This window comes from Dipodomys spectabilis, unplaced genomic scaffold (assembly GCF_019054845.1).
Source record: "Dipodomys spectabilis isolate Male_0828 unplaced genomic scaffold, ASM1905484v1 ptg000076l, whole genome shotgun sequence".
Classification (NCBI taxonomy): Eukaryota; Metazoa; Chordata; class Mammalia; order Rodentia; family Heteromyidae; genus Dipodomys; species Dipodomys spectabilis.
Window position 1 is genome coordinate 9120269 of NW_024870753.1, and position 25876 is coordinate 9146144.

At 50.6% G+C, this 25876-nt stretch overlaps 1 protein-coding gene across 2 annotated transcripts; it reads left to right on the forward strand.

The window, feature by feature from the left end:
* Positions 1-398: 398 nt before the first annotated feature.
* Crtam (cytotoxic and regulatory T cell molecule) lies at positions 399-24473 on the forward strand. 2 transcript variants are annotated; one of them, XR_006147854.1, is made up of 12 exons: positions 399-636; positions 1539-1685; positions 3592-3744; positions 6396-6539; positions 8198-8359; positions 12419-12499; positions 12948-13001; positions 18821-18967; positions 20399-20485; positions 22790-22936; positions 23736-23813; positions 23979-24473. XR_006147854.1 is itself a non-coding variant. In XM_042682825.1 (11 exons), the coding sequence occupies exons 1-10, from the start codon at positions 591-593 to the stop codon at positions 22918-22920; spliced, it is 1152 nt and encodes a 383-aa protein (XP_042538759.1). In that variant the 5' UTR covers positions 399-590; the 3' UTR covers positions 22921-22936; positions 23736-24473. The 2 variants fall into 2 exon arrangements, 1 of the variants encoding a protein (XP_042538759.1); XM_042682825.1 differs by having other exon boundaries at positions 23736-24473.
* The last annotated feature ends 1403 nt before the right edge of the window (positions 24474-25876 follow it).

The window sequence follows — 25876 nt, forward strand, 5'->3', positions numbered from 1 at the left end:
AGATGGATTGATGGGTAAAAAGATGGCTGGGTGGATGGATAGATGGATGAGAAGATGGATAGATGGATGGACAGAAGATGGAGATGACTGGTGGAGAGGTGGACGGATAATCATCATGAATAGATAATGCTACAAGTTTCAAAAATGAATAACTACTTGGATGACTGAATTTTGATCTCCACCAGGAACTGTTTCCAGAGTTGGAAATATAAAACGCTTGTGAAAACTAGGCAGGCATTACCAACTTACAAGCACCTAGACACTAGAGAAGTCAAGATAGAGCTGGCAGGCACCACACAGGACATCCGTAACCCTCTCACCTCTCCTCCCCCGCCCTGCCTGCCCTGCGCTCAGTCACCAGCACCAGCGCAGAGCTCACACTTCTCCATGATCAAAGGGACACTTGTGGTCCCCAAAATGTTCCACCAGGAGGTGTTTGGGGGGCAGCTAAGTAAGAGGGGGCTCTCATAGCAGAGGGAGGAGCTATCCCACGTGGTGGGACCGAGCGACTGGGTCCTCCTTCAAAAGGAAGGGCTCTCGCTTTCCTTCAGGGTCTACAGGAAGCTGGCCGCGTCCCCTCCCCTCCCACCATGTGGCTGGTCGTCTTCAGCGCGCTGTTTTGGTTTCCCTTACAAGGTAAGCGCTCAGAGCCAATGTTTTTCTTGCTCAGCTGAATCTACCTGTGGGTCAGGCAGCAGCATTCACACAGCTGGAGTCGCCCTTCTCACTAATGTGCTTAGAACCATGCCCAGACCACGCATCAAAGGGAAGTTACTGCCTTTGTGTCTCCTCTGGTTCAGCTGCTAAAGGACACAGTAGGGGAAAGAACAGTGTGTGTGTGTGTGTGTGTGTGTGAGAGAGAGAGAGAGATCTATGGTGGCAAACGGTAAAAGGTTTCCTAGGGGTTCTTGTTAGGATTTACCAATTAAGAGCTCCAATTTACCAATTAAAAGATTTTTAAAACTTCTTTCTGTGTATGTCTTAGCTAAACAATTTGTGTGGGGGTTCCCCCTAAAAACCAATTTTTGTATCTTAAAGAAGATGGTAACAAATATGATTTGCTCAAGCAAACATCCGGATTATGATAAGGATCAAGTTTCAGATGTGAAAGTGCTTTCAAAATGTTAACATTCTTACTGTGTTCTTCCTTCCTTCCTGTTTTCTTTTTTCTGCCAGTAATGGGACTTGAACTTGGGGCCTGGGCTCTGTCCCTTAGTTTTTCTGCTCAAGGCTGGCATTCTACCACTTGGGCCACAGCTCCACTTCTGACCTATTGGTGGTTAATTGGAGATAATAGTTTCATAGCCTTTCCTGTCTGGACTGGCTTCCAACTGCAGTCCTCAGATCTCAGTCTCCTGAGTAGCGATGACTACAGCTATGAACCACCAGTGCCCACTGGGGCGTTTTCTGATTTCTAGAAGAAATATGTAATAAATGGTTGAATGAGTGAAGTTGCGTTGAGAGCAAGTCCCTGCCACCTCGTCCACAGGACTCAGCCCCAGCAGGCTGACCACCGCCGCCATGCTCTTTCTCCACAGAGGCCCTGATGACTCACCACACGGGCACCGTCACTGTGGAGGAAGGCCAGCCGCTCACCCTCAAGTGCTCCACTTCTCTCCAGAAGAATGCCTCCCTCCAGTGGCAGGCCCCCTCGGGGTTCACCATCTTCTTCAATGAGCATCCTGGTAAGAGGAAGAAGGAAGGAAGGAAGGAAGGAAAGAAGGAAGGAAGGAAGGAAGGAAGGAAGGAAGGAAGGAAGGAAGGAAGGAAGGAAGGAAGGAAGGAAGGGAAAGAAATAAAGAGAGAAAGAATGGGAGAGAAAGAAAGAAGAGAAAGGGGCTGGGAGGGTGGCTCAGTGGGAGCTATGTAAAACAGCAGAAATCAAATATGCTTGCTCTTAAAAGGATTTTCATTTAGTTTGATACATAGTTTTTGAAAACTAAAACTTCAAACTTCATGTTGTTCTTTTTTGTACAATTATCAAAGATCTGGATTGAGGGGGCTGGGCAGGTGCCTCAGTGGTAGAGCACTTGCCTTGCATGTATGAGGCCCAGGGTTCGATTCCTCAGCACCACATAAGCAGAGAAATCCAGAAGGGGCTCTGTGGCTCAAGTGGTAGAGCACTCACCTTGAGTTGAAGAGCTGAGGGACAGTGTCCAGGCCCACAGTTCAAGCCCCATAACTGAAAAAGAAAAGAAAAGAAAGGAAGAGAGAGACAGACAGACAGAGACAGAGAGAGCGGGCGAGCGCTGGGGACTTCCAGCCAGGCAGGTAGTGGACAGAGAGTCCGTGTGAGTCACACAAAGGTGGGCTCAGCTACCTACCACCGCACATGAGTCAGCCTGGTGAAGCCTGTGTCTGACACATGGTTGTTCTTGGGGGGCAAACAGTCTGGAATGGAAACCCCAGCAGGAGTATTAAAGGGGACTCAAAATATACTTTCCATGGCCCCACCCCACCCCCACATCGCCTTTTGACTCTCTGTGGCCAAGAAACAGCCTAGAGCAAAAGGGGGAGTAGGTAGCAGGCTGACTTGGGGGGCTTTGTCCTTGTGCAGCCAGTGACACCCCACAGCCACAGCCAGCTGCTGAGTTGGCCACCTGAGCCATCCCAAGTCACATGACAGAGCTCCTTTCTGGATATTGAATCTTTCCCCATTGCTCTTCATATCAAGTCAGAATTTCTAAATGACAGAAATTGACAGGATGTATTTATTCCTTAAAGAAGAAGACACTCCTTCCTCACCTCATGATTGCACAGGGAGGAATTGTCTGGTGTCTGAGATGGAAAGAAACTCTCTAACGTCTATTCATTCATGTTAGACACTGGACAAGATTTTTACTAAGCATCTCCTTCATGATGAAACCATTTTACATCTCTAGTTAAAAAAAAATTCCTAATTGCTAAATGCTTTAAAAAAGTCCAAGTCAGCACATTCTATTCCGGTTTACAAAGCAGAGCCCCTAAAACATTGATAAGCTTTGCAAACATTATTAAATATTGATAGGTTACATATGAGATAGCGCAATGCATTATTTCAAACTATGTCAAAGGGTGTTTGGGAGAAAGGCTTTTGGCTGGTACTCTCTGGAGCTTGCTCTTATGTTTGCTAGTCACTAAAAATCTGGAAAGACTCGGTCATAATCTAGCTTCAACTAATCATAAAAAATTAAAAATCAAAACCACCTAATAGATGCATTCATCAACGCATTCTTGACATTTATGGTAACAAGATGACCTCAGAGAAATCCAATTTCAAAGAGGTAACTCACAGGGGACTTACCTAGAGAAAACACAATTTTAAATCCTCTGTGGCTTGACTGTGTCTCCAATGGAGCCATCTCTGTTTCCTACAAGGACGAGCAAAGGCCAGGTGCTCATTTCACAGATGCCGGGATGCAAATATTTCCTTCCTTAAGCTGCCTGCAGGCGCTGCCCCGCTGCCGGCGCCTGCGTTTGGAAGGCAGGGCCGCTGAGGGCATGGTGTGCGTTTCTTCCAAGCGTGGAGAGTGAAAGCGAGGCCTGTGGGTGAGCAGCCTGCACTTGCAGGGTCTCACTCTCCTCCTCACCCTTTGATTTCCCCTTTGGCAGCTTTGAAAGATTCCAGATACCAACTTCTTCACCACTCGGCCACACAGCTGTACATCCGAGTGCCCCACGCCAGCCTGCAGGATGAGGGCGTGTACACCTGCCTGTGTTACAGCCACACCGTGAGCACTCAGAGCGTGCAGGTGGTGGTGCGTGGTAGGTATTCCAGCAACATCGCCTCTGGCGAGGGCCGTGTGGTTCGGTGCACGTGGCGCCAGTTTTGAAACCTGACATTTGGTTTTCAAATGTTACCTATCACGAGACCATTTCTTGAGGTTATCTCTACTAGCTTTTATTCAAAGAAAACAGAACACAGCGTTCTATGTGGCGAGCTCTAGATTCAAATGTAAACATGTGGAGGTGCCTTTGGCATCAGTTAAATTTCTTTCCAAGAAACTAAGAGGAAAGAGGGGCGCAGGGGTGTGTGTGTGTGTGTGTGTGTGCACGTGCGCGCACATGCACACTAGGACTTGAATCCAGGGCCTATGCTCTATCCCTTAGCTTTTTCAACTTGAGGCTGACATTCTGGCACTTGAGCCACAGCTCCACTTCTGACTTTTTGGCGTTTAATTGGAGATGAAAGTCTCACGGACTTTCTTGCCCATGTGGCTTTGAGCTTCTATCCTCAGATCTCAGCCTCCTCAGTAGCTAGGATTAGGGGTGTGAGACACCGGTGCCTGGCTCAAGGAAAGAGAATCAGTATGTGATAAGCAAATAGTATACACCCAGAACTAAGAGTTCAGAGCAGAAGCAGGCATTATCCATCGCAGGGTGCACATTGCATAGGGAGGCAAAGCACGGGTAAGAATAAAATAGCCCCTGTGACAGCATGCCCAGGGCAGGGCACAGCGGATCAGCTCCCTTCCCAAATCCAGTGACAGCTCCCTTCCCACACCCTGTGGCATGCTCGGCCCCTGCGCACCCCGCCTCCTGTGGGAGGTAGAAGCAGGCAGCCTGTGCTCTGACTGACAGCCTCTGATCATCAGGGACCCGCTCCGCTCCATAGCTGGGCAGTGATGTCCAGCCTCCATCTTAATGTCTTGTTTTGCTTTTTGTGGCAGACTAGATCAATTTAAAAAATGCTTTTTATTGATCGTTAAATGACATAATTGTATGAATGTTTCTCCTGGTTGCTGCACTGAAGTCAGCACTGAAGGCATGATGGGAAAGTGGCTGAGAGGGAGGGGCTCTGAGGACCTCCATGGCTTCACCCGGGCCTGTCTGCTCTGTCTGCCTGGTCCTCTGAGGACCTCCATGGCTTCACCCGGGCCTGTCTGCTCTGTCTGCCTGGTCCTCTGAGGACCTCCATGGCTTCACCCGGGCCTGTCTGCTCTGTCTGCTTGGTCCTCTGAGGACCAACATGGCTTCACCCGGGCCTGTCTGCTCTGTCTGCCTGGTCCTCTGAGGACCTACATGGCTTCACCCAGGCCTGTCTGCTCTGTCTCCTGGTCCTTTCCAGTGCAGATTTTTGAACACCCCATTGTCTATCTCTACCACACCACTCAACACATGATCTTTTGTTTGTTTGTTTATGCCAGTATTGGGGCTTCAACTCAGGGCCTGGGCACTGTCCTTTAGCTTTTTCTATTCGAGACTAGTGCTCTACCATGCGAGCCACAGCTTGACTTCCAGCTTTTTGCTGGTTAATTGGAGATAAGAGTCTCACAGACTTCCCTGCCCAGGCTGGCTTTGAACAGTGATCCTAAGACTCCGCTTCCCAATGTGTTGCCAATGCCTGGAAACACATGATTTTGGGGGGATTGTGTGTGTGTGTGTGTGTGTGTGTGTGTGTGTGTGTGTGAACCCAGGGCCTTAAGCATGCTCAGCACAGGCTCTACCACTAAGCTCCACCACCAGTCCTAATATAATATTTAACAGTTTGAGACTAAATATAGCACCAGTTGATTAGCTCCTAGCAGGGACTAATCTTTTTTCTTTTTTTTTTTTTTTTTGGTCCAGTCATGGGGCCTGAACTCTGGGCCTGGGCGCGAGCCACAGCGCCACTTCCGGCTTTTTTCTTTTTGCTTATGTGGTGCTGAGGAATCGAACCCAGGGCCTTGTGCATGCAAGGCAAGCGCTCTACCACTGAGCCACCTTCCCAGCCCCTATCTTTTTTATCTTTATGTTGCCAAAGTAATGCATCTAGTCATACTTGAAGCTAGTGAACATGTTTCTGATATCTTGGCAGCACACAGCTGGGCTAATAGATATTGAAGAGTGTGGTTGTGGACTTGTATCAGGGAAGAATGGGGGGAAAGATGTATTTCCAAGACAGAACTGCAAAGGAAAAGAAGATCAACAGGCCATTTACACCCTTTTGGTATTAGAGAGGGACAAATGTAACTGACTTGAGGTGAGTCAGACTTAAAAGTCTGGAAGCTGAAAAAGGCCACTTTATTGCCCTCTCCTCCTTAGCACAGAAGAGGAAGCCCTGGCTATCCCAAGAAGCGGAGGGCTCCCCAGAGCTCCCCCAGCTAGGCCACAGCAGCGGTGAGACTGGGAAGCCAGGTTTCTCCTAGGCCTAGCGCTCTACCAAAGAATCGCCATACGCCAAGTCAAGCCGCTGCTGGGAGACTGGCTGCTCAGGCATTTTCAAAGACTGATCACACAGCAGTCATGGCCATTCTGACTTCAGCCGGAGTATCTTTGCAAGAATGTATAAGTCATTAACAACCCAGGATTCTGAGCAAAGTTGGGTCACAAATGACACCCGCTTATTAGGCTGTGTGTGCCACTGAGCCCACGTGCTCTGAGCTTTGCTGAGCTGGGCAGCCCAACACAGGAAAAAAATAATCATTTTCTTCTAGCAACTCCTTTCAAGCCAACCCTGGAAGCGTCCGTTATCAGAAGGCCAAATGGAGACTCCCATCTGGTGCTCAGGTGCTCCACCAAGGGCAGCAAGCCCCCTCCGCAGATCACCTGGCTGCTGGGGAACCACCTGGAAATCTATGGTAGGTCAGAAAACGGCTCTTTGTTTCGGTCTTAAATTTTCAAGGGATTTTTTTTAAGTGTTCTGGCGCCCTCTGGTGACAGGAAGTACCCAAAACACCACCAAATAACATCTACAAAAAACTTATCCATATAGACCATCAATACTATTTCTCATATTGAAAGGATAATCGCAAATAATGACAGTTGAAACACAGCTACTACACCTGGACATAAACTTTTTCATGGCATAAAAGTGAAAATACATTTTATATAGGAATATACACTGTGTAGTTGGTCATGTGTTACCTTGCAATGAGCTTACCAAAAAATTGAAGAGATCTCAACTATTATGCATTTTATATACCTAATAGTAAGTATCCATACAGCTTCACCTCCCCTTAACATGCTTCAAGGATTTACACTAGTCTATAGTTAAACTAACCCATATAATAGAATGATACGTGTGTATGTGCCTGCGTGTATACTGACTCTTTTAGGTAATGTATTGAATTTTGTACTGTCTGTGAACAGCACTCATGTGAACACACTTCCACATTGTTGTAAGCCATAAGACTGTAAGGGAAGAGATGAGATCTTCCTTAGATGATGTAAGACTGTGTTACCCTCAGGAGGACAAATTTTAAACATGGTAGGAATAAAGATACATTTTGAGGTTTTGCTTGAAACAACGTAACAAATATGATGGTTTGCTTCCATCTCACCAGGCATGCCTTCCATATCTGTAGATTCACACATCTTTGAGAGCTGCAAGAGGCCATACAGAGTTGAGAAAAGTGAGGGCCAAATGGAGTTGTAGAGAGAAAAATCTATGCCTGAAACCCAGCCCAGCACCAATTGTACTTTAAGAGCAAGACTCCTATGTCAGGAGCAAGTAGCTTACGCTTGTAAGTCTAGCTACTCAGGAGGCTGAGACCTGAGGATCACAGTTCTAAGCCAGCTGAGACAAGAAAGTCTATAAGGCTTTTATCTTCAATTAATCACCAAAAAGCCAGAATTAGAGCTATGACTCAGGTGGTAAAGCACCAGCCTTGAGTGAAAAAGCTAAGACACAATACCCAGGCCCCAAGTTCAAGCTCAATACTGGCACTAAATAAAAATGAATAAACAAACTAAAAACAAAATTCCTTTAACCTATCTTATTCATATAACCTGGGCAAGTTCCTGGTTCCGGTTATATGGATATAATCCAAGCCCTCCTTGCGGGCCCCGCTACAAGCTTTGAATTTTGTCCCAATAACAAAGGATTTGAAGAAACCTAGCCATTCTCTCCTTCACCCACTTGCTTTTTTTTTTTTTTTTGGGGGGGGTCCGGTCGTGGGGCCTGAACTCTGGGCCTCAGCTCTTCAGCTCAAGGCTAGCACTCTACCACTTGAGCCATAGCGCCACTTCCGGCTTTTTTCTTTTTGCTTATGTGGTGCTGAGTAATTGAACCCAGGGCCTCGAGCATGCAAGGCAAGCGCTCTACCACTGAGCCACCTTCCCAGCCCACCCACTTGCTTTTATGGCCACATCCTGCATAGGAGAGGCCGCCGGCTGAGGTCAGAGAAACTTAGAAAACTATTCTTTGCCATGATGTCAAAGCCCTGGGTGACTAAAAGAGCGGAGACCACGCGATATCACCAAGGAGCCTTTTTGATCTCCTTGTATTGCTCCCTAGGGGGGACCCACCATGAATTTGGCCCGGGCAGGAAGAAGTGTAACACCACCAGCACACTGGTAATCCACGCCGCCGACAAAAGCTCACAGGTGAGCTGCATTGTCCAGCACGAAGGGCTGCCGGGGAGAAAGCTGGTCACGCCCTTCCGGTTTGAAGACTTGGGTAAGAACTGGCCATTGTCTCTGTTTTTAATTGACCTTAATCCTGCGCTATCAGATGAAATCCACTGACGTGGGCAAAGTCCTTCAGGGTGCGATTACAGGGAAGCCAGCTTTCCCTAACAGCACGTCCCTGCAGTGAGTTCCAGTGGCAACGCAGTGGTAGAGCAGGGCTGCAGCCACAGCCAGTCGGGAGTGAGGCCTAGCAGAATGCCGGAGTCTGGTGCCTGGCTTTCTTCTGGACGAAGACTGCCACTGTCACTTGACTGTAAACAGCCCTGCTTGGGAGGCTATCAAATCAAGCACACTACCCCAAAGGAAACAACATGAACTGAAATACCTTTCAAGGTGTTGATATTATTTTAGGTCCTTTAAAAAAAGAAAACTCATGCAATTGCATTAGACGTGATTGCTCTTTAGATTTGCTTTGTTGTGACTGTTTTGAAGATTCCCCCCAGAGCCCAAGCTATAATTTAAAAACTATAAATAACTCTTCGAGTCAAGATGGATCTTTAAGAAGCTGCGTGAACCATGGGTCTAATTAGCAGAGCCGTGAGTCTCGTTTTCCAAAGAATGTCTGGGTGTAAAACAGTACAAGGGTATCACCTCAGCAGAAAGGTTGGATGACAGAATTAACTGGAAACCTTCTTTTATCAAAGGTTAGAATAACCTGCAAGGAGAGACTTCTGCAAAGGGTGAACTGGCACAGGAAACTTTGGCTCCAAGGGCAGCGGCTGTGGCGGTCGAGGTCCCTGGCACTGCCAAATGCTTTCCATAGGACCCTCCCTCAGCCAACCAAAAGATTATGGAGACGCTGCCATCAGTAGAAGACACAGGGCCCCAGAGACTGGTGTGTCTTGTAATGTCTTCCGCACACATCCCAAATCACACCTCCACCTGCCCAGGAGAGACAGGAACACAGGGCAGGCGAGGATGAGACCTGAGTCGGAGGCTTACTAGAGACAGAGGGCCACCAGCCAGAGGCCCACGCCTATCATCCTAGCTACTCAGGCGGCTGAGATCTGAAGACTGTGGTTCAAAACCAGCCCAGGCAGGAAAGTCCTTGGGACTCTTCATCTCCAATGAACCGCCAGAAAACCAGAAGTGGCACTGAAGTTCAAAATGGTAGAGTGCTAGCGAAAATGCTCAGGGACAGCATTGAGGCCCTAAGTTCAAGGCCCATGATCAACAAAAACAAAAAACAAAAAAACATAGAGGGGTGGGTACTGTGCTCACCTAGCTAGTTGGTAGGAAGAGTCTCATTTTTTTGTTTTCTTCTCTTTCTTCCTTCCTTCCTTCCTTCCTTCCTTCCTTCCTTCCTTCCTTTCTTGTTTCCTTCCTTCCTTTCTTCTTTCCTTCCTTCCTTTCTTCCTTCCTTCCTTCCTTCCTTCCTTTCTTCCTTCCTTCCTTCCTTCCTTCCTTCCCTCCTTCCCTCCTTCCTTCCCTCCTTCCTTCCTTTCTTTCTTTCTTTCTTTCTAGACAAAGTCTCATAGCCCAGGCTGGCCTTGAACTCTCAACCCTCTTGCCTCACTGCTGGGATTACTGGCATGTACCACCCAACTAGCTTGATATTCAGATCCTTAAGTAAGAAAACCAACCATGTTAAGGGAAATGTGCTTTTTTATTGTTGGGTTATTTTGTTGTTGTTGTTGTTGTTGTTGTTTACAGTGCTGGAAAGTAGCAATGTTGCAAACACCCCCCCTCTCTTCTGTGGCTATAGATCCACATCTCATGTTTAGTAACAAGACAGATAGAAATAAGTTAAAACACCTGTCTCCTCTATAGCCACCTGTGGGCTGTTTAGCATTTATTAACTTTTTTTCCTGTTGAGCAGCTAGGTTGATGTGACACATTGCGAAAATTGTGTTCATCCACTTGGTTTACAGTATTGATTATCTGAGGCGGCTGTGACACTCATTTACAAGTAAGAGCTCTAACCCTTTGTGGGTACACTCTGTGGGGCACGATCCCAAGACTCTCCCCAAAGGGGGCCCAAGACTAGGACAGGGAAGGGAGAGGAAGAGCAGGGGAGTCTGCTGTTATTGGGGTGATTGATTGCATTCTCTAGTCTCTCAGTGAGAAAGAGCCATGTCCTGTTACTGACCTGTGGCTGGGAGTTTTACAAAGTTGAGCAACAGTTCTCAAGCTTTTTGATTTTAGTGAACACACACACACACACACACACACACACACACCACTTATTTAAGTTTACATGGACCATGTGAATTCATGGATCCCATTCTGACCACCAGGGAGATGCATCTCAGACTGGCCGGCATCCATCCATCCAGAGTAATATGCAGTCTAAATATGACTACTTAGCAGCTGGTTGGAAGGGTAAATTAAAGTACGTGCGAACTCTAGTTTTAACCACATGTAATTAGTCTAAATGCATACAACTGGTTGGTACTTAAACAAGTAATTATCTGAGTTCATGTGAATGTGATGATGGAAGACTTTCATCGTTCAAGAGCTCTCAGTATCCCCCAGATTCTGCACCTCATTATTTCTATGTGATTCACGTTTGAGGTTTTCTCTCTTTCCGTTACCACTAGCCATTCCTCTTCCTTCAACTTTCTCTGTGGTCACTAGCCTTTGTGTTTTTAAAAACAAAATCTGTTTTGTTTTTCCTTTTCTTTATTTGGGGGGGGGTCTAGTTGTGGGGCCTGAACTCTGGGCCTGGGCGCTGTCCCTCAGCTCTTCAGCTCAAGGCTAGCACTCTACCACTTGAGCCACAGCGCCACTTCTAGCTTTTTCTTCTTATGTGGTGCTGAGGAATCAAACCCAGGGCCTCATGCATGCAAGGCAAGCGCTCTACCACTGAGCCACCTTCCCAGCCCCAACTTTTTAAAATTATATACAACGTTATTCATTGTTTTTACCAGTCCTGGGGCTTGAACACAGGGCACTATTCCTGGACTCCTTTTGCTCAAGTCCAGCACTCTATCACTTGAGCCACAGTGGCTCACATGACTGGCTTTTTCAGTGGCTAATTGGAGATAAGAGTGTCACTGACTTTCCTGCCTGGGCTGGCTTTGGATCACAATCCTCAGATCTCAGCCTCCTGAGTAGCTAGGATTCCAGGCGTGAGCCACCGGCACCTGGGTAACTTTGACTTTTATATTGTTGTGATTTTATCAGCACTTTTTCTTGTTCATCTCTTACTGCACCTAATTTATTCATTAAACTTTACCAAGCAGAGCTGTGTGCACGCAGCAGTTAATAAGCTGTAGAGGTGGGGCTGCTGGGGCCGAAACGCACCTGAGCGTGTGAGCGTCTCCTAACGCTTCCTGTGATCCTTCCTCCTCTCCTCAGCGTTTTTACCCATAATTCAGGCATATTCCTTCGTACTTTTCAAATTATTCATGTTCAATGAGTAAAATAAGGTTTTTCTTAATTAGGTAAGAGAAATCTTTCATTAAAGGGGTGCCCAAGCAGCCCTTGGCATCTCAGTATGTCCCGAAGCCCCGGGGCACATTCCCAGGCCCAGCCGCCCCCCTCCCCACAGCTGGCCTTGTCCCGGGCGGTGATCGCCGCTCGGGTCTCCATGTCATGACATTTTGTCAGCCCTGGGCTGAATAACCAGCCAGGCTCTATGCTAAACAGTCTATGAATAAACTCATCCGTGCTGTCCAAAAACAACATAAAGAAGAAAACGCCATCAGTGCCTCCAATCCACAGACAAGGAAACGCATGAGGTTGGATGAGTCAGGCCTCTTGCGCAGGCCCGAGCAAAGAGCGTCACTGGAACTCAGCACCGCCCAAGGCTGGCTCTAGAGCCGCCTGGCTGACGGACAGATGGGCAGGGTGGACGGATCTGGAAAGGAACGGTGAGTGGCTTTTGCCCACGACTGCAGAGGCCCAGCCTGCAGGCCTATCACGCTGGCCGGTGGCAGATGGCGGTCTGCAGGATGCCAATACAAACGCCAGGCTGGGAGCTGCACATGCGGCATTCTGGAGATTCACACACAGCCTCCACAAACCACCAAATGCCCCACCACTGAGCCCAATGTGGGGAAAACTGCGCTCCACCATTGCAGAATTCTGTCTTTCCCTTTCCTAGTTGCTGACCAAGGGACAGCAGCAGAGAACCTGCAGAGAAACCCCCTCTCCTCCCACACGTCCCAGCGCACCACGGCTGCCGGTCAGTGTCCAGCTCCTCTAATGCTACATTTTAAGAGTATTTTTTTAATTTTATTATGCTGTGTGTGTGTGCATGCACACGCTGGTACTGGGGCTTGAACTCAGGGCCTGGGCACTGTCCCTTAGCAGCTTCTATGCTTGAGACACGGCTCCACTTCTGGATGTTTGGGTGGTTAATTGGAGAGTCGTTTTATGGACTTTCCTGCCCAAGCTGGCTTCAAATTGTGATCCTCAGATCTCAGCCTCCTGAGTAGCAGGAGGACAGGCGTGAGCCTCTGGTGCCTGGTACTGAACACCTCTGAAAAGTCCCACCCCCTCAGCACCATCCCCTGGAAAGTTGCTATCAGCCAGAGTTTGGGGGTGACCAGAGGTTACCCATGAGTCATGTGCATGTGATCTCTCATTTCCCTTCACTTTCGTCTCCGTGATGGAAAATTCCACTACACCAGAGCCCACCCAGGAAGAGGAAGAGCAACCCACTCTGGACTCCGGCTTGACCACCGGTAAGCGTCACCTACTGAAATGAAATCAAACACTTGACATTATAACCTCTTAGTCGATAAAAAAAGCCAGTGACCTTTTTCGGCTCTCATTTTTTCTTGACCTTTCTTCCTTTTCTGACATGATTGGCTAATTGCTCCCTTGCCCCCCCCCCCCCCCCCCGACGTCCTTTGCTGGCTGCTCTCCTTGACCTACTTTGCCTGTCCTGTTATTTTTCTCTAACCGCTGCTTCTCTATGTCCATTAGCTAATTACACATCCTCCCTGACTTCTTAAATGAGATGTACTTCTGATTTCACTGCCTTATCTCCCTCCCTCCCTTCCTTCCTCCCTCCTTTCCTTTCCTCTTTGCCTCCTTCCTTCTTTCCTCCTTCCTTCCTTCCTTCCTTCCTTCCTTCCTTCCTTCCTTTATTCCTTCTTTCCTCCCTCCCTCCTCCCCTCTCTCTCACCTTCCCTTCCTCTTCCCCCCTTTCTCTGTCTTTCCTCTTTTTTGCTTTGCTTTTCTCTTTTCCTTTTTTGTAGTGCTGAATATTGTACCCCAGCTTCCCATGTTAGGCAAGGACTTTCCCATGGAGCTGCCTCCCCGGCCCAGGGCACCTCAATTCAAACAAACAAACAAGTTTAGCCCGCTTCCTACATTGTTCTGGCTGTCCTAGCCATGCCAGGATAGCTCTAGAATATCTCACTGTTTCCAGGATGTTCTGTGAGCATTAGAATATCCTACTTACTGCTCATTCTACTTCCTACTTATAGCTAGCAGAATTTCCTGCCAACTCTTCAACCGGACACCGCTCGAAACGAGAGCTCCTTCCCCCACAAAATCCGCTCTCCCAGAATTGGGCTCCCTCGGCAGCATGCACCCGCAGACCACCCCTCATCCACACGCACCCGCAGACCACCCCCATCCACACGCACCCCCAGACACCACCCATCCACACGCACCCGCAGACACCCCCATCCACACGCACCCCCAGACCAGCCCTCATCCACACACACCCGGAGACACCCCCATCCACACGCACCCGCAGACACCACCCATCCACACGCACCCGAAGACACCCCTCATCCACACGCACCCGCAGACACCCCTCATCCACACGCACCCGCAGACACCCCCATCCACACGCACCCGCAGACACCCCTCATCCACACGCACCTGCAGACACCCCTCATCCACACGCCCTGCAGACACCCCTCATCCACACGCACCCGCAGACACCCCTCATCCACACGCCCTGCAGACACCCCCCATCCACATGCACCCGCAGACACCCCTCATCCACACGCACCCGCAGACACCCCTCATCCACACGCACCCGCAGACACCCCTCATCCACACGCCCTGCAGACACCCCCCATCCACACGCACCCGCAGACACCCCCATCCACACGCACCCGCAGACACCCCTCATCCACACGCACCCGCAGACACCCCTCATCCACACGCACCCCCAGGCCACCCCTCATCCACACGCACCCGCAGACACCCCCATCCACACGCACCCGCAGACACCCCTCATCCACACGCCCTGCAGACACCCCTCATCCACACGCACCCGCAGACACCCCTCATCCACACGCCCTGCAGACACCCCTCATCCACACGCACCCGCAGACACCACTCATCCACACGCCCTGCAGACACCCCCATCCACACGCACCCCCAGACACCACCCATCCACACGCACCCGCAGACACCCCCATCCACACGCACCCCCAGACCAGCCCTCATCCACACACACCCGCAGACACCCCCATCCACACGCACCCGCAGACACCACCCATCCACACGCACCCGCAGACACCCCTCATCCACACACACCCGCAGACACCCCCATCCACACGCACCCGCAGACACCCCTCATCCACACGCACCTGCAGACACCCCTCATCCACACGCCCTGCAGACACCCCTCATCCACACGCACCCGCAGACACCCCTCATCCACACGCCCTGCAGACACCCCTCATCCACACGCACCCGCAGACACCCCTCATCCACACGCACCCGCAGACACCCCTCATCCACACGCACCCCCAGGCCACCCCTCATCCACACGCACCCGCAGACACCCCCATCCACACGCACCCGCAGACACCCCTCATCCACACGCCCTGCAGACACCCCTCATCCACACGCACCCGCAGACACCCCTCATCCACACGCACCTGCAGACACCCCTCATCCACACGCACCCGCAGACACCCCTCATCCACACGCACCCACAGACACCCCTCATCCACACGCCCTGCAGACACCCCCATCCACACGCACCCGCAGACACCACCCATCCACACGCACCCGCAGACACCCCTCATCCACACGCACCCGCAGACACCCCTCATCCACACGCCCTGCAGACACCCCTCATCCACACGCACCCGCAGACACCCCTCATCCACACGCACCCGCAGACACCACCCATCCACACGCACCCGCAGACACCCCTCATCCACACGCACCCACAGACACCCCCATCCACACACACCCACAGACACCCCTCATCCACACACACCCGCAGACACCCCCATCCACACGCACCCGCAGACACCCCCCATCCACACGCACCCGCAGACACCCCCCATCCACACGCACCCGCAGACACCCCCCATCCACACGCACCCGCAGACACCCCCCATCCACACGCACCCGCAGACACCCCTCATCCACACGCACCCGCAGACACCCCTCATCCACACGCCCTGCAGACACCCCCATCCACACACACCCGCAGACACCCCTCATCCACACGCACCCGCAGACACCCCTCATCCACACGCACCTGCAGACACCCCTCATCCACACGCACCCGCAGACACCCCTCATCCACACACACCCACAGACACCCCCATCCACACGCACCCGCAGACACCCCTCATCCACACGCACCCGCAGACACCCCCATCCACACGCACCCGCAGACACCCCTCATCCACACGCACCCGCAGACACCCCTCATCCACACACACCCACAGACACCCCTCATCCACACGCACCCCCACACCACCCCTCATCCACACGCACCCGCAGACACCCCCATCCACACGCACCTGCAGACACCACCCATCCACACGCACCCGCAGACACCCCTCATCCACACGCACCCGCAGACACCACCCATCCACACGCACCCGCAGACACCCCTCATCCACACGCACCCGCAGACACCCCTCATCCACACGCCCTGCAGACACCACCCATCCACACACACCCACAGACACCCCCATCCACACGCACCCGCAGACACCCCCATCCACATGCACCCGCAGACACCCCTCATCCACACGCCCTGCAGACACCCCCATCCACACACACCCGCAGACACCCCTCATCCACACGCACCTGCAGACACCCCTCATCCACACGCACCTGCAGACACCCCTCATCCACACGCACCCGCAGACACCCCTCATCCACACACACCCACAGACACCCCCATCCACACGCACCCGCAGACACCCCTCATCCACACGCACCCGCAGACACCCCCATCCACACGCACCCGCAGACACCCCTCATCCACACGCACCCGCAGACACCCCTCATCCACACACACCCACAGACACCCCCATCCACACGCACCCACAGACACCCCCATCCACACACACCCGCAGACACCCCTCATCCACACGCACCCGCAGACACCCCTCCTCCACACACACCCACAGACACCCCCATCCACACACACCCGCAGACACCCCTCATCCACACGCCCTGCAGACACCCCTCATCCACACGCACCCACAGACACCCCCATCCACACGCACCCGCAGACACCCCTCATCCACACACACCCACAGACACCCCCATCCACACGCACCCGCAGACACCCCTCATCCACACACACCCGCAGACACCCCCCATCCACACGCACCCGCAGACACCCCTCATCTGCACGCACCCACAGACACCCCTCATCCACACGCACCCCCACACCACCCCTCATCCACACGCACCCACAGACACCCCTCATCCACACGTCCTGCAGACACCCCTCATCTACACGCACCCGCAGACACCCCTCATCCACACGCACCCGCAGACACCCCCCATCCACACGCACCCGCAGACACCCCTCATCTGCACGCACCCGCAGACACCCCCATCCACATGCACCCGCAGACACCCCTCATCCACACACACCCCAGACACCCCCATCCACACACACCCGCAGACACCCCTCATCCACACGCACCCGCAGACACCCCTCATCCACACGCCCTGCAGACACCCCTCATCCACACGCACCCGCAGACACCCCCCATCCACACACACCTGCAGACACCCCCCATCCACACGCCCTGCAGACACCCCTCATCCACACGCACCCGCAGACACCCCCCATCCACACGCACCCGCAGACACCCCTCATCCACACACACCCGCAGACACCCCTCATCCACACGCACCCGCAGACACCCCCCATCCACACGCACCCGCAGACACCCCCATCCACACGCACCCGCAGACACCCCCATCCACACGCACCCGCAGACACCCCTCATCCACATGCACCCGCAGACACCCCCATCCACACGCACCCGCAGACACCCCCCATCCACACACACCCGCAGACACCCCTCATCCACACGCACCCGCAGACACCCCCCATCCACACACACCTGCAGACACCCCCATCCACACGCACCCGCAGACACCCCTCATCCACACGCACCCGCAGACACCCCTCATCCACACGCACTTCCACAGCCTATATGTGGAAGGGCGTGGGACCTCGCAGCTCCGGTTCCTCTCTCTCAGGCACTTGTCCAGCTCTGGAGTCATCCACCTGATGCAGACCCGCCACCTCCCATATGGAACATCGTAACTCCGGTCCTCCTTTCTGGTCCACTTTAGCATCTGCCAATCAAAGTATCCCATTGCACACTGCACTCTTAGGAAAGCTTCCTGCTTCCCATGGTCCACAACTAAGGACAGGACCCCCCCCCCCCATTACTCCCTTCCCATGAGGTGCAGCTCACCCCTCCCTGGTCAGCCCTACCTCTAAAAAGTCCCCATGAAATTCCAGATCTCCATGGAAAACTTAGTGGACAAACTCAGCCCTCAGGGACCCCTGTGTCTGAGTCCCTCTGTGTCAGTGTATAAATACGTATGGTTCTAGAATTTGACATCCTGTCTCTTGCTTCTGTTTGCCTTTATTAGTATGTTGCTTTTCTCAGTTTTCTTGCTCAGCTGGTGCTCTACCACCTGAGTCATGCCTCCAGCCCCACTTTTGGTTGGCCCCTTTGAAGATGGAGGCTCACACACGTTCCTTGCCTGAGCTAGCTTTGATCCACAGTTCTCTGGATCTCAGCCTCCTGGATAGGTAGGGTTACAGGTGTGAGCCACTGGTACCCAGCAAGAAATATGTGTAAGCTCATTTGGTTTATCCTTAAATGCCTTCACATTAGAGCCACTTTGAACCAAGTCGAGATCGGTGAATTTTCATGTTATTTGGATATTTTCCAAACTCCTTGGCCATTTCTTTTACTACTTGAACCACATGTTGCTAAAAGGCATGGCTTACAGCTAACTTGGATCCCCTGACTATAATTGAGTATTTATGATTCAATATTCTTTCATGCTTTCTCTAGCAATGAATAATAACGGCTTTCATATCTCTGTCATTAGAAAAATAGCCTTTTCGATTTTTTTCTGCCGAGGTTCTTGCTTTGGTTGTTTCTATGCCTACCTTGTTTTCAGAGAAGGGACTTGGAGGAGTGACCTCTGGCCCTTTCCTTCCCAAGGGCCATCTCTGAGCCCGACTGAGCGCGGATGTGTAGTGCATGTCCTCACCAGAGCCTCCTCATTCTCCCTCCAGAGACAGACCCTCAGCAGGCGGGGGTGATGCGGAGAAAAAGTGGGATTCTGCTGCTCAGCCTTGTGTCTCTCCTCATCTTCATCCTCTTTGTCATCGTCCAGCTCTTCATCATGAAGCTGCGCAAGGCCCACGTCATCTGGAAAAGGGGTGAGCGGGGAGCCACGCCATCCGCTGGACCTCCATTCCCACACACGGCTGCACAAGCTAAGCAATCCAGGCCACTGGTCACCCTCATAACCACTGGCCTTCGAGTCATGTGGGTTGTGTCTCTCCAGACACTGTGACCCAAAGCAGCAGAAAACAGACCAGCTCTTGGTTTTTGTGCTGCAGAACAGACAGGACAGTCCACAGGGGGGCGCGAAATGCAGAGCTCAGTCTCTGCATTTGCTCACTCAGCATTTGCTGAGTGTCTGCTGCGTGCTGGGCACCGCCTCCGGCTGCTAGGGACTCACCTGTCAACCAAACGACGAGCAGATCCCTGCCGTCCAGGGGTTCCGGCTCTCACTGAGACTGTATTGGCCCCGTTGGTGCTCAGCACCAGTGCGCGCAGCCTCACTCATCTACCATAGATTTGCCATTTTTCCCTGAGCACGCCAACAAGAAGAGTTGCTAAAAACCAAAAAGAAAATTATACACCTAGTGTCGGAGGTGCCTAAGTTAACAGCAGCCTTGGCGGTGCGTTGGGCGAAGGGATGTCAGGAGGGACGCAGAGCAGCGTCACATCAGTTCACTCTGGGGTTTGAACCTGGGGCTTTGCACTTACTAGGCAGGTGCTCTACAACTTGAGCCACTCCTCCAGCACCTTTTCAGATAGGGCCACGTGCTTTGGCCCATGGCTGACCTTGGACAGGTCCCCCTACCTTTGCCTCCTACTTAACTTACAGCCGGATCCCTCATGCCCTGCTTATTTGTTGAGATGGAGTCTTGCTAGCTTTTTAGTCTCAGAATGGCTTGAAGTGCAATCCTCCCAAGCAGCTGGGATTGTAGGCAGAAGCTGTAGCAGTCAGCTCTACAATACTTTAAATTACACATATAACGTAATCGTGGTCATCTGTGGTAATTGTGATGCCCATCAGTTACATATGGGTCAAACAGCTCCAGGGGTAGAGAACCATTGACCTCTCAAGACAAAACACTAGATCCTCTCATGGCTTTGAGTAGCATTGCTCTTACTTGTTCAGTATCTGTCTCTACACAGTCAGATGCACTAACATCCTCATTAAACAACAACCTAGAAACAAGGTCTGATAGTTTTCAGGTGTGTCTGCCTGCAGCCTGGTGAATATCACAGTGCTCTTTCAAAAATCTTCCATTAATGACTCAGCCCCACTCTCCCATTGTTCTTTTAGAACTATTGCAAATGAATAGCTATGTCCATCCTGCCTTTAAAGCTCCTATGGTAGCATGCAGAGAGCATGCTCCTAGTGCTAAACTGATGAGGGCTGGAAATACAGGAGGGTAGGAACACAGCTATAGTGCAGTAAGGTAACGAGGTACCATCTTATTAAACACAGCTTCCTGTGTATAAATGATGTCTGTGGCACCAGAGATCAGTGCGTGAACTTGCTTTTCTTGCAGAAAATGAAATTTCGGAACACACCCTAGAAAGTTACAGATCAAGGTCAAATAATGAAGAAACATCTTCTCAAGAGAAAAATGACCAAAGTAAGTCAATCTGCAGACTTGTAGTTTGGGGTATTTTGATTTAATGCGCACAATATTTCTTCCAGCAGTGAATAATTTGATATAGTCTGTATCCTGAGATCCTAAGGTCTTAGCACAAAAAAAAAATTGATACATTTGTATTAAATAAATGAATGTGAAGCTTTCCATTCAAAAAGAAATATTTCAGGTCTTTTGAATGGCTTCATTGTTATTTTTCAAGTGAAATAATAAAGAAAATGAAAAAAAGCTAAATGAGAAAGAGTACGGAGAGATAGTGTGTGTGTATGCCTGAGTGTGTTCATGTATGTATATATATGTGAACATGTGCATGTGTGTGTGCCTGAGGGTGTTCATGTGTGTGTGAACATGTGCATGTGTATGTGTGTGTCTGAGTGTGTGTTATGAATGTGAGTGTATGCCTAAGTGTGAGTGTATATGTGTATGTGTGTGTATGTGTGTGTGTGTGCTGGTCCTGGGGCTTGATCTCAGGGCCTGGAAGTTATCCCTAAGATTTTTCACTCAAGGCTGGCACTCTACCACTTGAGCCACAGCTTCACTTCTGCCTTTTGGCTGGATAATTAAAGATAAGAGCCTTACAGTTTTTCCTGCCTAGGCTGGCTTTGAACATCATTCCTCAGATCTCAGCCTCCTGAGTAGTGAGGATTACAGGTGTGAGCCACCAGCACCCAGTGTGTGTGTGTGTGTGTGTGTGTGTGTGTGTGTGTGTGTGTGTGTTCTTGATCATCATTCACTAGGCAGAAACTGTGTCTATAAAAATAGGAATTGTTTTTCTTTTTAACTGTTTCACATCCAATATGGACATAGATTTCTTCTCACTGCTGGGAGTTGCGCAGAGTGTAATGAACTTTGCTGCTTGATTCTCCTGGTTTGCTGGAAGTAAGAAGCTGATCCTTTGTAACACCCCTGCATTTTTGTCTTAATCTCCTAGGAGGTGCAATGGAAAGAGAGATGCACTGACATATACACACAGACACAGACACACAGACACACACGGGGTGAGCTGGCTATGTGAAAACTGTAAAAAGGGAGAGAAGAAGATAGGGAAGGGGTGACATGGCTCAAAAAGAAATGTACTCGTTACCTGCCATGTAACTGAACCCCTCTGTCCATCACCTCTACGACAACGATCGACGAGGGGCTGCAGTCTGGCGGGGGACCGGCCAAGGCGATGCTGTCAGCTCTGTGTGCCTTGGGCTGCTCCGGTGTGGCTCCGGCACAGCAGAGCTGACACTGTGAGAGTCCAGTTCTAATACTTAGCAGGGAAAGGAAAGCCCTCAGCTCAGATGCTAAACAAGTGGGAGTTCCTACAGTTCAACTTAAAGGAAATCCAACGTGAGGACTGGGATTCAGGACCCATCCTCAGAAAGGGACGGGCTGGCAGTTGCCGTGCCAGCAGGAAGTTGCATCTTCTCAGACCTCTCCTCCATCTGTGTTACCTCTGCACCTCACATCCAGCTGTACAGCCATATTCTGAACAATTAAACGATGGCTCTTACCGGGCATGGCGATGCGTGCCTGTGAGTCCAGCCCTTGAGAGGCTGAGTGAGGAAGTTTGAGGCCAGCCTATGCTACATAGCAAGTCCCTGTCTCAAAAATAGATGATCCAGGCACCTGTAGCTCGTGCCTGTAATCCTAGCCACCCTGGAAGCTGAAAGCTGGAGGATCTTGGTTTGAGTCCACCACAGAAAGAAAATTCTATGACATTTCATCTACAACTAACAAGGAAAAAGCCAGACTGGAGACCTGGCTCAATTGGTAGAGCACCAGCCAAGCAAGCAAGGCCAGCCAATGCAAGACCCAATATAGATGACATAGGTAGACAGACAGACAGATAATTCTCTGCAGCTGTTTCTAGTCTTTGTGTGCCTTTTCATAGTCTTTGAGTGGTCTGTCCATAAACCCTACTATGGTTTTTGTGCTTTTTCTGGAGTTGGAACTCAGGGCCTTGCACCTGCTAGGCAAGTGTTCTACCACTTGAGCCACCATTATTTTTTAGTATTTAATTTTCTGAAGGCAATATAGTGTTTTCTGTAGTACATGTAACGGAACTGTCTCTGAATTTTATTTCAGACTCATTTGCATGTTGCTTATGTAACAAGATGGTTTTTTTTTAGTCTAGGGTGTAACAGTACATCCCAACTGTTCATACAAGTCAGGAATTTTAGGCCCAGTGTTATAAGACATTAACAGAGGGGCCTCAGCCACCATGTGCAGGTGAAGGGGTCCAAATGAGTGGATGCAGTGTTGGTCAGAGTTGATACTCACGCAATGTTTGCCTTTCAGCATCCCTGTCTCGGGGCTGCCTGGGTCACCTCTTGCGTTGGTGTTCAGAAGCTAAAACAGACAGGAAGGGAACTACCCAGCCCCTGTGCCTGGAGGCAAAGCCGGCTCGGGTCCCAGTGAGCATCGTGTAGCTGTCTGCTTGTGGAGGTAGGCCTGCAGCATGACCTCTGGGCACAGCTTGGGGAGCAGAGCCACATCCAAGCATGGGGTCGGGGAGGGGGGAACAGGGGGGGGCCAGGAAGAGCACAGGGTTCTCTGAGCCAGGGCAGCAGCAACCAGGGGAGACCAAGTCATGCTCAGAAAGCTCATAGGAAAAAAAAAAAAAAGAGAGAGGAAGGGAGGGAAGGAGGGAAGAAAGGAGAGGGAGGGAAGAAAAGAGAGGGAGGAAAAGGAGGGAGGGAAGAAAGGGGAGGGAGAGAGAAGAGGAAGGAAGGAAGGAAGGAAGAAAGGAAGGAAGGAAGGAAGGAAGGAAGGAAGGAAGGAAGGAAGGAATCAGCCTTGACAGGGTAGAGCATGTGACCTACCAAGCCTGTGTGACCAGCTAATGTCCTCCCTCCAAGGGAACAGGGGTCTTAGATAAGAGACTAGAGTGGAACTACTTAAGAAAAAACAGCAGGGCACTGGTGGCTCATACCCATAATCCTAACTACTCAGGAGGCTGAGATCTGAGGATTGAAGTTGGAAGCCAACCTCAGCAGGAAAGGCCATGAGACTCTTATCTCCAATAAACCACTAGAAAACCAGAAGTGGTGCTGTGGCTAAAGCAGTGGAGCACTGGCTTTGAACTGAAGAGCTGAAGGACAGCGCCCAGGCCCAGAGTTCAAGCCCCATGACCAATGAAAGAAAGAAAGAAAGAGAGAGAGAGAGAAAGAAAGAGAGAAAGAGAGAAAGAAAGAAAGCAGCATTATATTTATTTTTTGATATTTTTTCCCTTCCGATCATGAAGGAACTTTGGAATGAATGGGACTTTACAGACCGATCCTAGGAAATTCCTTTCCAGTTGGACTTTCAGAAGGTGACACAGGTACTGAGGAGGTGGAGGCTGGAAGAGCCAGATTTGAAGCTGGCCTGGGCAGAAAAGTGTGTGAGTTTCATCACCAACCAACAAGCAAAATGCTGGGCTGGAGATGTGGCTCAAATGATCAAATAACAGCCGTGAGTGAAGAAAGGCTCTGCCTTCTAATCCCAGTACCAGCACCCAAAAGAAGGTGATGCCCAGGTGTGGGTGTGGAGACAAACCAGTACACGACGGAGGGCGGAGAGGAAGGCCCTGACCCACGGCCTGGAACAGGACGGGGATCCAGGGAGGCTCCACCATTCCCATCGACGACTTCTGGCCTAACGCATGGCTTCTTCCGTTCTTCAGCAAAGGGCAGGGTGTACATCTGAGGTTCTAGAGCCTGTCACCCTAGTTGCGCCTCAGAGTTTTGCATGTGAGTGACATGGAGCGTGTCTTTATTTCCTTCCATCAGTTTATGTCTGTCCAGCAAGCTCGCGTTGCTTGGATGGGAACAAACCCCTTCTCGGGTGTGCGTTTTCGTCAGCGCGATGGCTGCGCACACGCCCACGTGCGTATACAGTGTGTCTCAATCACGCCTTCGCCTCATCCCACCCCCTCCTGAAAACAATTTCCACGGGTTTCACGGTTCTGTTTTCATACGTGCAAATAAAGTGTGTCACCATATTCATCAGTGGCTCCCTTTGTTGGCCCAACCCCCTTCCCTGGGATTCACCCTCCTCCCCCCGCAACAACAAAATCTATTTGACTTTCCTGTCAGTTTTTTTCAATGTATACTAATTATGCCAAGAGGTTTCACTCAGACTAACTTCCCCTCAGCCTGCCCTCCGAATCTATTGACCACCAACTTTGAGGTTCCTTACACATCTTCATACATATGTGAACTGCATTCCAAAACTATTCGCTCTTGGGGCTGGGACGTTAGCTCAGTGGTAGAGCGCTTGCCTTGCATGCCTGAGGCCCTGGGTTCGATTCCTCAGCACCACATAAGCAAAAAGAAAAAAGCCGGAAGTGGTATTGTGGCTCAAGTGGTAGAGCGCTAGCCTTGAGCTGAAGAGCTGAGGGACAGCGCCCAGGCCCAGAGTTCAGGCCCCACAACCAGACCCCAAAAAAAAAAAAAAAAAAAAGACAAAACTATTCACTCTCCATATTTCCTCTTCCCTCTCTCCATGGTGAGAATCCTGCTGCAATCACATTAAAGTCACAGCCCTGCCATGTAGAAGCCCTTGGGTGGGTGGAGGTGTTGACTCATGCACATGTACATGCACAAATATGTGCATGCACACACACTGCCCTTCCCCCAAAATGTTAAAACTGCTAATGATACCCAGCGCCATCAAGGGATCTGAGCGGTTGCCACGGAACTCGGGCAGAGTGGGTTTGTCCTTGGTGGTCTTGTTAAACTGCTGCGTGTTCCACAACTTGGTCCAGGATCCCCCACTGCTGTTCAGTCCAGGCGAACTGGATTTCTAATTACCTTCAACAACCCTGCAAAGCACGTTTTAAGTGATCATGTGACAAACTATGATTCTTGGGAACACACTTTGTCCAACATTGATTTGGAGCAATGTGTTTTATAGATGAAGGAGCAAAGGCCCAGAGAGGCTGAAGACTGCAAAGCTAATGAGCAGCCAGGATTAGAACCTACCACTCTGAGACACCAAGGCAACTCCTGTCTTTTTTTTGGTATTGGGTCTTATGCCAGTCCTGGGCCTTGAACTCAGGGCCTGGGCTCTGTCCCTGGGCTTTTTTGCTCAAAGCTAGTGCTTTACCATTTGAGCCACAGTGCCATTTCCAGCTTTTTGTTCATGAATTGGAGATTAGAGTCTCACAGGCTTTCCTGCCTGGGCTGGCTTCAAACTGCAGCTCTCAGACTTCAGCGTCCTGAGTAGCTCAGATTATAGGTGTGAGCCGCTCCGTTTTTTTCTTACATGCAGCCTTAGACCTAGAGGAATCCATTCATGCTCACTTCCTCTTACTTATTGCAAGATGGAGCCAAAGAGCCACTGGCACATCCCTATTTAATGATTCTATTTGTTGTCTTTTAGGAACTAAGTTTTAACATGCTT